At 36.5% G+C, this 12,879-nt stretch overlaps 1 protein-coding gene across 1 annotated transcript; it reads left to right on the top strand.

Annotated features, from left to right (window-relative positions):
* The first annotated feature begins 8,559 nt into the window (after nt 1-8,559).
* LOC131151151 (uncharacterized) lies at nt 8,560-12,532 on the top strand. Its single transcript, XM_058102400.1, has 2 exons — nt 8,560-8,868; nt 12,464-12,532. Exons 1-2 carry the CDS (start codon nt 8,560-8,562, stop codon nt 12,530-12,532), a joined length of 378 nt encoding a protein of 125 aa, XP_057958383.1.
* Nucleotides 12,533-12,879: the final 347 nt, after the last annotated feature.

Raw genomic sequence — 12,879 nt, 5'->3', positions numbered from 1 at the left:
ACGCATGATAATGGATGTTTTTAACCGTAATTAAATTAATTAATAGGCTAAAATCATCATACAAATTATTATTTTCTATTTTTAGGCACCTTTCTACAAAATAAAAGAAAGATAAAAAAATATTAATGTTTTTTCATTAATTTGTTTGTTTACTTATTTATTTATTTTGGGCGGATAAATTGTTTGAATATTTTGTTAATTTATTATTATTATTTTTTTTATAACTTAAGGACTCCAACCACCATCGAGCCACTTTGAACACTATAGTGCGGTGCCAAATTTGAGAAGGTGAAAGTCCCCTACCTATTGACGCACTCCTAATAATTTATCGAGTAAACTCTTAAGGAAAAATTGAACCCGCGACCTTAAAATCACTAAATCATAAATTGCTTTCGCCACTTGAGCCAACCTCACTAGACTTGTAAATTTATTATTTTTACACAAACAAAAAGAAGACATTATTTGTTGCCTTTTGAAGTGAAGGTATCACAGCAGAATAAAATATATAAGATCATTAATATGCAACTGATGGATTCCATCAACTTGGGCTTCCGTCCCCACAAATTTTTCAAGCTACGTACTCCAATTAAAATGATTGTTCGTTGGACTTCAGGGCGATGCTATCTTAAGTGAAAGTGAAAGATGATAATTGCAATTTTTGACCCACAAACACTGATGTTTAACTTTTACGCAACCTATTTCTTATACTTTTTCTTTAATAATATAAAATTGGGTCTGCTGAATCACTAATTATTACAATTAAATAAAAAGTAATGCTGCATTTGGAAATATAAATTTAGATCTTAAATTTGAATTTGAATGAAATTAGATCAATTTTATGTTACATCTTATCTAAATTCAATTTAAATTCAAATCCAAAATTATTCTAAACATAAGACAAATATACTTCATTAATGCGGAAATTAAGAGAAAAGTATTATTGGTACTTTAATAATATTACTAATGTTGATGTTTAATGATGGTCAGGTCGCCGCTTTAAAGATCAATGTAGAGGATGATTAGTGAGAACTTGTCATCGCTTTGGGTATTTGTAAGGCAAAAGCAAGTGTTTAGGAGGTTCGATGGCCTATAAAAGATCTCTCTAATGGTAAACGTAGTGATTTGGTATTTGGAATGATAAAGAAAGGCTTTTTGGCATGAAAACGGCCTCAATTCTAAGTTTGGTCATGAACACATACCTTAAGGAGCAGAGTTCCTCTTACTCGATCTTATGGCTCTATTCATTCCTCTTGCTCTCTCTGAGCCAAGTAAACATAGATATTTTTTATTGGATGAGTCATTATTGGGCTCCAAATCATCCTCCTATCAAAATAATTGTGGGAGGAAGAGTGATTAAATAAATTCACATAAAGGCTCCTCAGTGTGAATGCATTGTTTTTGGTCATGGTCCATAAGCATTCATCTTCTCCGTCGATCATCATACTGCATCTTACTATAGATTAGTTCCAGTAGGTTCATGGCTTGTGAGCTCTCTTCTCCTCTCAGATTCTTGCTAAAAGAGATGTTCCAAAAGCTTTCCTCTCCATTCCTACACAACAATTCACAAATATTTGTATCTTTATTAGTATACAAATAGAAAATTTCCGGAAAGAGCTTCCTTAAAGTCTTTTTGCTAGCCCATCTGTCCCACCAAATGAAGTTTTATTGCCATTGCCCAATCATATTTTTGTGGCTCTCCATAAATGCTCCTTCACTTTCAATATACCTCTCCGAATGCCCTACCTTGTCTTGATTTGACCAAATCAAACTCCCAATTTTCCTTGTATTTATATTTAATTTTGATAAGGTATCTCCACAAATCATCATTTTCCTTCAGATATCTTCATATCTATTTTCCTATCAACCGTACGCGTATAAAAGACTTAGAATACATCTAAACCATGTCAGTAACAAATCTTGGAGGAAAAACCTCCAAATCCTCTAATTTACTGATCTCTAAATTCAAAATATGTGATCTACGCCAAACGAAATCATCGACGGTTTTAGGCAAACCATCAACGGTTCGATACTAAGGCCAATTATTAAAGACTGAAACCGCCGACGATTTTCAGAAAAACCATCGACGGTTAACTACTGAGAGCAAACCGTCGATCAACTGTCAATGGTTTTCTTCTTGCATCCTCCTTCCTTATTCTTTGCATCACTATGCCAAATATGAGTCACACCTGCACAATCTCCACCTTGATGAAAATTCACCACTTAGAAGAAATATGAAAGCATAACCCGCTGTTCCACCTTGGACAGTAGATTGGGACCACCTCCCATCTAGCACCTGGAACGTTGATCAAGTCCAAGCAATACTTAAACTTGTCTGTTGTGATAAACTTTGTCAACATATCGGCTGCATTATCATACGTGTGAACCTTCTCAAGCAAAAGCTCACCTGAAGCAATCAGTTCCCTAATCCTGTGAAACCGCACATCAATGTGCTTTCTCCTCACATGATACACCTAATTCTTTACCAAATAGATGGCACTCTAACTATCACACTGCAGCCGAACTCCGCCTTGTTGGAAACTTAACTCCCTGACTAATCCTTTTAACCACAACACTTCCTTGGCAGCCTCGACCACTGCCATTTACTCCGATTCAGTAGTAAATAATTAAAGCAATGAGCAACTACACCATAGACCTCCAACAAATAGGTCCTCCCATAAAATTGAATACGTACCCTGTGGTAGACCTCCTGTCATCCAAGTCTCCTGCGTAGTCAGCATCCATATACCCTACCACTGATGGATCACTCTATTGTCTACTAAACACAATGCGTGCCATATCCGGTTCTACCCCTCACGTACTTGAGAATCCACTTGACTGCATTCCAATGTTGTTGACTCAGATTCGAAAAGAACTTGTTCACCATACTGACAGCATTTGCCAAGTCTAGCCTTGTACACACCATGGCATACAGCAGATACCCCACTGCACTGGCATAGGGGACCTTCAACATGTCATGAACCTCATCCTCCGTCTTTGGGCACTGGGCCGTAGACAGCATGAAATGACTCGCTAACAGTGTACTCACCGACCTAGCATTAGTCATGCTAAACCTCTCCAACACCTTTTCCACATAGTCACCCTAAGATAACCACAATCTCCCTGTAGCTCTATCATTGCAAATCTTCATGCCAAGAATCCTCTTGACTGCACCCTAATCTTTCATGTCAAACTCTTTTCCCAACAGAATCTTCAACTGATTCACCTCAATCATGTCTTTCGCAGCAATCAGCATGTCATCGACAAAGCAACAGAAATATGAGAGAATCATCCTTAAAACTCCTAAAATAGATGCAGCAATTATACTCACACCTCCTGTAGCCAATACAGATCATATAAGCATCAAACAATTTGTACCACTGCCTCAGAGACTGCTTCAAGATGTAAAGTTACTTCTTCAGTTTACAAACCAAGTGCTCCTATGTAGCTTGGTAGAATCCTTCTGGTTGTGTCATGTAAATCAGCTCTTCCAAATCACCATGGAGGAATGTCGTCTTTACGTCCATCTGCTCCAGATGCATGTCGTATTGTACCACCAGTTCCAACACTACCCTGATGGAAGTGTGTTTGACCACAAGGGAGAATATTTCATCATAATCAATTCCCTTCCTATGTGAGTATCCCTTTGTTACCAAGCTAGCCTTGAACTTCTCTCTTTATTTTTCTAAAATTGCTTCTTTCTTCCTGTACACCCACTTGCATCCAATCACCTTCTTCCTAGCTAGAATCTCCACTAAGTCCTACATCTGGTTCTTATGCAATGATTCCATCTCCTCCACCATAGCGCCCATCCAACTACCTTTCTCCTAGCTGTGCACGACCTCTTGAAAGCTATTAGGATCCTCGTTGCTGGTGATAAGTGCATAAGACACCAGAACATCAAATATGTACTGAGGGGTGGCCTGACGATGCATCTGGGTCTGTTTACAGATATACTGTGACACGGCTACTAGTTATCCAAACTAGAACTCCCTATTTTCTGAACATCATCATCTCCACCCTGAGATTCTGACTCCACCTACACTATCTGTTGATCTCTTGAGTTAGAACTCTTTGCATTTCTGCCATAAGCCTCCAACTCTACCTACACAACACGCTCAATGCTACTACAATTTTCTAACATTTGTTTCTTTTCTTCTTCCTCGGCACGCCGCAACATGGCTTTCTCAATGAAAACCACGTTCCTACTAATCACCACCTTGTTTGCCACTAGATCCCACAGTTTGAACCCTTTCACACCTATCTAATATCCAAGAAAGATGCACTGTCTAGACTCCGCTTCAAGCTTTGATCTTTTCTCACTAGGAATATGCGCATAGGTTGAATACCCAAATACTCTTAGTCCGGAGTAGTCTACCTCGTTACCTATTCACACCTCCTCGATAAATTTCCCATCTTGTGATGCCCTTGGTGATCTATTAACCAAAAAAACAAGTCATACTCACCGCCTTAACCCAAAAATTGATAGTGAGCTCAGCATTCAACTTGAGACACCGAGCCCTTTCAGCTAGGGTTTGGTTCATCCTTTCCACCATACAATTTTGTTGTGGTGTCTTGCGTACTGTTAAATGTCTCCTTATACTATGTCACACACAAAATTCTCTGAAGCTCGAATTCGTATTGTAACAACCTGCTTAATTAACTAGTTTTTTTATATATACTATGATATTCTACATACTCTGATACCATACTGGGGGGAGTAAACCCAATCATTAACCTAAGCAGCGAGAAGCAGAATTCAAATAAACATAACCAAATGTAAATATGTATATACAATACCAATACCAGAGTACTAATATGTTTTCCCAAAATATACACATATATTTGTTCCCAACATACCCTCAACTATACTGGGATATACAAAAATCCTCCACAATACTCACTTCACTGATAGGGCACTACTGAAGCCCCTTTATCTGTGAGCCTGGTCTGTTCGCCTACCTGGATCACCTGAAAAATGATTCAACACTGGGATGAGCCAACGCTCAGTAAGACGAAATATGCTATTACTATTGTGTGGCAAATAAGCTACTATATCATGAAAATTTGTTTCATATAATCATGTATAACTGGATACATAAGTACAGTACAAGTAATAAAATACACCACCCTTTCCATGTTGCTTAACATAACAATATTGTAGATTACTATTTAAAATACTTCTAGTGTACATAAATATGTTTCTTGTTTCTGTAAATCTGTACATACATAATAGTAACTAAAAACTTTCCCTGTGGATAACTGTGTGTTATGATTTAACCTCTCATGATAAGGTTGTGCGGCCCGTAGGCGGGATTTACCCTGACTGGCCAACCAGGAATAAATCACTATACTCCATCGGCTTGATCTGCCCACCTCAACCCATATTTGATGGGGAGTCTGTCCACGTCAAGGGCCAAGGTGATCGACCTACTATCACGTATTATCTAAATAGGTGGTTGCACTCATAACATAACATAATATCTATAGCAACGGTACCGTGCTCTGTAACTGCATAGTCCAATAGGGTCTGATACCATATAATATATTTCTATATACCACTATCTGATTTACCATGATTCTGAAATAATCGTAATAACCATGATATTGCATAAACTGTACTGTAATTCATATATCATAATACTGAGAACTGCATAATCGTAATACTGAAATTTGTATAATCATGGTACTGAGATTCGTATAATCATGGTACTAGAATTCGTATAATCATGGTACTGAAATTCATAAAACATATCTCCGTACTATATTCATATTCTCAAGTCACACCATACTTTAATACATAATTTTCATAATTTAATAAATTGTATAATATTTTAAAATTTCCTAGCATAACATATTTTTCTTACCTAACTACTGGAAAGCCCCTATGGTATACTGGCTTAACACCCATAGGGCCTCCTACATAACATCCTGAAAACAACATTTTTCAGAAAAAAAAAATATCAGTATTTCTTCGCCTACATCATTTCCTATAACTGTCAGAATGCCAAAAATGAACTAAAAGGTCTTACCCTGAATTTGGGATGAAGTCTAACTTCATTTCACCAACGATCCGCTCCGGCAAACTTACAGAAAACTTCACCAGGAGCGTCGTAGTAGCTTCAGATCTTCGATCCGGCAAGGAATAGGCCCGGAAACGAAGAGATAAGTGAGAGAGAGACGTAGAGAGAGAGAGAGAGAGAGAGAGAGAGAGAGAGAGAGAGAGAGAGAGAGAGAGAGAGAGGGAGAGAGGGGCACTGAAAATGATAAAAATCCCTATTTTCCACTATTTATAGGGGCAGATTCGTCGACGAGTCCTTCATTAAATTCATCGATGAAACCCTGTATTCATCGACAAAATTCAGAGCAGCCCATCCTTCGCTCGGTAGTTTCTCGTCGACGAAATATTGCCTTCATCGACGAGGTCCTGAAGACCTTCGTCGACGAAACCCTGTATTCGTCGATGAATTCTCTTATGCACTCATCGACGAACCCCTGTATTCCTCAACAAATTTTCTTATGCACTCGTTGATGAACCCCTGTATTCGTCGACAAGTCCTGGCAATTCCTTAAAATTATTATTATTATTATTATCTCCAAAATGCGATGTCGTCGATGAAGTCTACTGCCTCATTCTGTTCCTGTTTCCATTTTCTTCCCTCTTTATTATTAAAATAATATTATTCTTCGGGTCACTACACGTATACTCAGTTCCATTGTCTGTCCTGAGGAATTTAATCTTTCTCATGATCTAATTTTTCACCTCGGCTTTCCACAATTTAAACTTGGTGAACATCTCCAACTTATGCCTCATGATGTACACCCAGACCTTTCGTAAGTAATCATTGATGAAACTCATGAAGTACACATGCCCCCCTCGTGATGCTACCCTCACTGGCCCCCAAATGTCCAAATGAATGCAGTCCAATATTCCCTCCATCTTGTGCGAGGTAGTCATGAATTGAACCCTATTCTACTTTCTAAGCACACATTACTTGCAGAAATCTAGCTTACATGATTTGACCCCCTTCAAAAGATTTCTCTTGTGAAATTCCTCCATTCCACGTATTAGTCTTAGAGGCTACGTGAGTTTAATTGTCTTGTTTTGATGATAACAACCCATTAGTGGTTCTAGGTAAGCTTATATTTACATGTTAAGTCATGGTAATTATATTTACAAATGCAAAGATTAAGTAGATTCTTAATAGGTTAGGCATCATAAAAAAGGAGGAGAATGTTAGCTTTGGTGGCTACACTATCATGGCTTATTGTGTTTTGATGATGTTAACCTACTTGTTGTTCCTAGTGTCTTCCATCTTTGTAGATTATGCTTAGTACAGGTACAAGTGACACTTTCACGAAGTACTGGATCGAAGGCAAATATTGGACATAGTTGACAATCGAAGTAGGAAAGATCAAAAGGTCACGTACTCAGATGAACCCAAGCACAACCGATGAAAGCTTCATCATTGAATTATTTGTAATAAGGGTTGTGTGTGGTAGGAACTTGTTGTAACTCTTGCGTTTTGTTTCTGCATAATTTCTGAGCAAGAGTTGAGTCAATGCATGCATACTACGACACTTGAGTTCATAAGATTGCACTAAAAGTCACAAACTCAATTCATAGTTTTCAAACTATGTTTTTCGAACTATTTTAATTCAAAGTTAAAATTAAAGAGTTTGTTAAAAGAATCTAAAACTCAAAATATGTTTTCAAATGGAACAAGTTTTCAACATCTTGGTATTTTGAACATCTTCATACTTTGTCTTGGTCTTATCAAAGTATGGTTAATGTCCTAAATCTTCAAAGAAGTCAAATACTTTTTATAAAGGACATTCTAATTAAGCACATAAGATATCAAATGATCTTTCAAAGATGTTTTCATAAATCAATATATCTTATATTTAAGTGGAAACTCACTTGGACAAGTTTTAATCTTCATTAGACTTTATATATTTTATATACCTTTGTTCAAAAATGTTTTAAGTGATTAAAAGGTTTTTTGGTTAAGTTTAAAACCTCAGATATGCACATATCAAATTTCCTAAACACCCTTCGATATTTGGGGCATAACTTTTTTCTAGAAAAGTCCAAAAATAACGATCTTGGTGTCCCTGAAAAGCTAAGAAAAAATCTCACAACTTTCATGTTGTTGACTTTTTCTAATTCAGAGCACTCGTTGACGAGAACAAGAGATTTGTCAACGAGTGACTAGTTAACACTAGGGGTGAACATAATTCGGGGAAAACCGAATTAACAGATTTAACCAGCTAAAATTTGTCTGTTTGGTTAGGGTAAAAAAATCGGTTCGTTCAGTTCAATTGGGCTTCACCAAAATTCAATGAATCGAGTTTCGGTTCGATTAACAAAACATATTAATTCGGTTAACCAATTAATCGAATTATTAATTAACTAATTTTAAATATAAATTGTTATATGTTCAAGGGGTGGGGCTTGGCTTGGGGGGAAAAAAGGCAGAGCGAAGGGCCAGGGTTTTGGCCTGGCACTATGCATCGTATTCATGGCACTGAGGCAGCCGGAGACCGAAGTATTCCCAAGGCATGGAGTATGAGATTCACGTGACCAACGGGTTCAGGACCAACTCTTCAACTCCGCTGGTGATATGGTATTATGGTGTTCATCATCGGAGGATGATCTGGGGGGAAGCACTGCAGGAGGGGGAAAAGTTCAGCTGGGGACTCCTGATCGACTTCTGGGGAACCGTCCAATTCTCATGCACCATCAAGTGGGATCGTCAGAGGAAGAGGTTCGAGGCATTTTGGGTTCACCAGGACGGCCACCGATGCTTCGATCTCAAGAAATGCTTTTGGCTAGTGACGAAGGATGGGATTTACTTCAACAGCATTGAGGTGAGTTGGGAGAAAAATTTCTCATAGTCGTAGAGTTATTGGATTTTGGAGCATTCCCTAGTTATTTCGGTCTCGTGGTAAAAGAAATCAGCTCCCCAACATGTTCACCCATTTTTTTTTTGCAATTAATTATAATTATATATTGTTTTTAGCAATTAATTATAAATAATTTCTGTTAAATTCGGAAGTTTGGTCGGTTCAGTTAACAGCATTTATTAACCGAAATTTTCAGTTAATTCAGTTAATTGCCCAAATTGGCCGAACCGACCATTTGCTCACCCCTAGTTGACACTAGTCGATGAGTAAAACCGGTAGCCAACGCGAGTTTCCTACCCAGGTGACTAGTTGACAGGTGCAGGGGATTCGTCGACAAGTGGTCTTGTGCCCAGCCCCATAAAGGCTAGAAAAATGGCTAGTTTTGCTTAGGAGTTGCTCCCAATAGCTAGTTAACGACTAGTAAGGGTTTTTGACTATATATATAAGTCCATAGACTTGTTTAGCATGGTTTTGATGATTTATACAAGCATTTAGTGAAAGATTTATTTGAATCCAAAACCTAGGCACTCTTGCATTCTAGTTATTCATTTCAAAGTGCTCAATCTCTCTTGCTCTCTAAATTGTGTTTGAATCAATCCTTGAGAGATTAAGTGTGACGTTTGTTTTGTATTTATTATTAGCTCAAATTAAAGGAGCATCATTTGTATTTAATCATATTCTAGTAAAGGTTCTTTGTGAACCAATTTGTAAGGTTCTTGGTGAACCGTTTGGTGAAGGCTCTTGGTGAGCGCGGTAGAGATTTTTTCCTGAGTTGTAAGGCTTGCTCTACCGGTGAAGGAGTATTCATTGTGGATTGTGGAATTCTTGACTTGGTGCTAAGGCGTGGGCGTATAGGCTTGGTGTCGAACCACGTAAAAATACTAGGGTTGATTTTCTCTCCCTATACTCTTTATTATTTATTTTGTGCATGATTTAAATTTCATATATTGTAATATAATTTCTTGCGTCTTGCCAAGACTTTTGCTTTGTAGAGAAAATCGTTATAAGTCTTGTAATCAAGATGTAAAGACTCACTAGCTATAAGGGTATTCCCGCTTAAAGATTTATTGTTTGAAATTGGGAGAAAAACCCTAGATAAGAATTCTCAATGAAAATAATTAATCAATTAACAAGGAGAGTTTTAGCAATGTAAAACACTCAATAACACTCTTGGGATCTTGATCTATCAAGAGAATAGCAAAATAGAGAGTGTGTGGAAGTAGTATGAGCTAAATGGGATTTGAAAATTTGAGAGAGTTTTTCCTTAATGATCTTGCTAATCAATGTTTAATTTTGCAAATGAGAAGATATATATAGGCAAGGGCAAAATTATGACCGTTGGGGACTCAATGGGCATTATTAAAAATATTTTAAATGAGTTTAATATTTTAACCCTGTTTAACCTCTTTTATCTCGGTTAAAAAATAAAACCAACGCGAGAGTTTAGGGTGCTCAAGCCACGGTTCAGTCGCTCAAACAAACACAGAGGAAAAAGTTCATTTTGAAGTTCGGGTGCCCGAATCAAGGTTCAATTTACTGAACCGAGGCGATTTCCAAAAGGTCTGTGATTAGGTAGCCCAATGTAAAGTTTGGTAACCCGAACTTAAACTTTCGGTCGCCCGAGGGTAAAATGAACGTGGGAGTTTGGGTAACTGAGTTGTTAGGAAAAGTCAGGATTGACGTTCAGTCACCCGAGGGTGATACATTCATTTTTGGTTCGGTCGCCCAAAACCAAGTCAACTTGCTGACTTTTTAGCGGTTCGGGCGCCCGAGGAGTTTTGAACTCCTAGGGTTTGGTCGCCCGACCTCTCTCATTTTATGCCTTTTCAGTCTTATTTTAATTCAATTGTTTCCCCTGATAGTGTATGTATTTTGGGGACTAATTTAAGTATAAGTTTAGGGATCTAAAGTCTTTCTAAGGTCTATGAAGACATCGAAAAAATCTGGCATCGGTCAACCGAAGGTCGACCAAAGGATGATCCCTAAGGTCATTCGGTTTCATATGGTCTTGTTGAGCATTAAACCCTATCATGCATGCAGATGCATTATTACAGACCATATAAATTATTACAGACCAATTAAAAAAGATTGCAAATACAATAGAGAATAGGCCTTCATTCTTTTGATTCTTCAAACGCCATAAATGAAGCTTGATCTTCATAGTTCATATGGCTTGCTTGAGTTCCTGCCAATAGTACATGCTAAGGATAAACTTGTTCAAGAAGTTCAGTGCGCAGTTGAGAAACATTGGTTTTGTCATAATTAAAACGGGATCAGACTCATAGAGTCAACATATGTGTATGCCTGTTCATTTTGTGACAATCCCAAAAATAATATGTGAGTAAGTGTGATTCTTTAAAAAAGAAAATTAAATTTAAAAATAAAAAATTAATTAAAATTATTATTATTATTATTATTAATTAGTTAATTAAATATTGTTAAATTGAATTAATTAAATAAATAATGTGATGGATATATATATAAACATATAAGGATAAAGTTTTATATATACATATGTGTGTGTGTATATAATATTAGTATGATATCATATAAGATTATTAAGTTATAATAATATATATTATTTATATACATTAGGTTACTGAAGGATCAAAAGATCCTTCGGTTCAAAGCAATCCAAAGAGTTCTTCTCTCTTGGGCATCATTCTCTTTGCCATTCTCTCTCTCCTCGCCTTCCCTCTCTCTCTCTCTCTCTCTCTCTCTCTCTCTCTCTCTCTCTCTCTCTCTCTCTCTCTCCTCCTCATTTTCTCGGTAAATACTCAGCCAATTGAGGAACAAAAAATACCACTGGGTTCCATTCTCAGCCACCAACATTTTAATCAAAGTGGATTAGTGATTAGGGCGTCGTAGGCACCACTCTTAGGATAAGGTAAACTCTCTCTCTCTCTCTCTTTCTCTCTCTCTCTCTCTCTCTCTCTCTCTCTCTCTCTCTCCCTCCCTCTCTCACTCACTCTCTCTCTCTCCTCAATTTCTTTCCTACCTTTAGCCTAACTGACGATTAGACGTCATTTTTAAGGCCTAGCAGCGATCTTCAACAGGTTAATCGGAACAGATTTTTGATTTGAGAGTCCTAAACACCACTCCGAGGTTAAGGTGAGGAGTACAAATTATATGGGTTTTTAAAAATTTTAACCGATTAAATTGTAGTATTTAATTATATCAGATTTTTAGGAATGTTTTGAGAATAAGTTAAATTGTAGGGAATTGATTAAATTGGATTTTTGGAGATATTCCTAGGATTAAATTAAAATGTAGGAATTTGATTAAATAAAATTGTTGGGGAATATTTTGGAATTAAGTTAAATTGCAAGTATTGGATTAAATTCGAATTCTGGGAATATTTTGGAATTAGATTAAAATGCGGGGATTTGATCATATTGGTATTTTTTTTAATATGTTAGAAATTAAATTTAAATATGGGAAGTAGATCATTCCCATGTTTTTAGAATTTAACTGGTTAACGGGAGTGTATGAGCCTAGGGACATTAAAATAATTATTATTCCAAGACTTAACTATTTATACCTTAATATGTGGTTACAGGATTTGTGCTCTGAACGCCATAGGCGTCGGTTTAGGAATCTTACAGGCATAGTCTCCATGAATAGGTAAGGGGAATACATTATATCAGTTATTTTTATAAATTAACCGATTAAAGTGTAATATGAGATTATAGAAATTATATACATGTTTTTCTGAATATTCTGGCATATGGAAATTGAATTTTGGATTATTATTATTATTATTATTATTATTATTATTATTATTATTATTATTATTAGATAAATAAATTGGTGTTTGTGAGCCTAGGGATTTTATAATAATTGTTATTTTAAAGTTGAACTGATTGAATTAGAGTATTTGATTTCTGGATTATTGTAGTGAATTTTCTAAATGATTTGACCGGTTAAAATTCTTAGTTTGGTTTATTATACATATTTGGGAATAACTAGGAAAGT

The sequence above is a fragment of the Malania oleifera genome, chromosome 3, assembly GCF_029873635.1.
Source record: "Malania oleifera isolate guangnan ecotype guangnan chromosome 3, ASM2987363v1, whole genome shotgun sequence".
NCBI classification, from domain to species: Eukaryota; Viridiplantae; Streptophyta; class Magnoliopsida; order Santalales; family Ximeniaceae; genus Malania; species Malania oleifera.
Note: the sequence above shows the minus strand (reverse complement) of the source record. Positions and strands in the feature narration are given on the sequence as shown.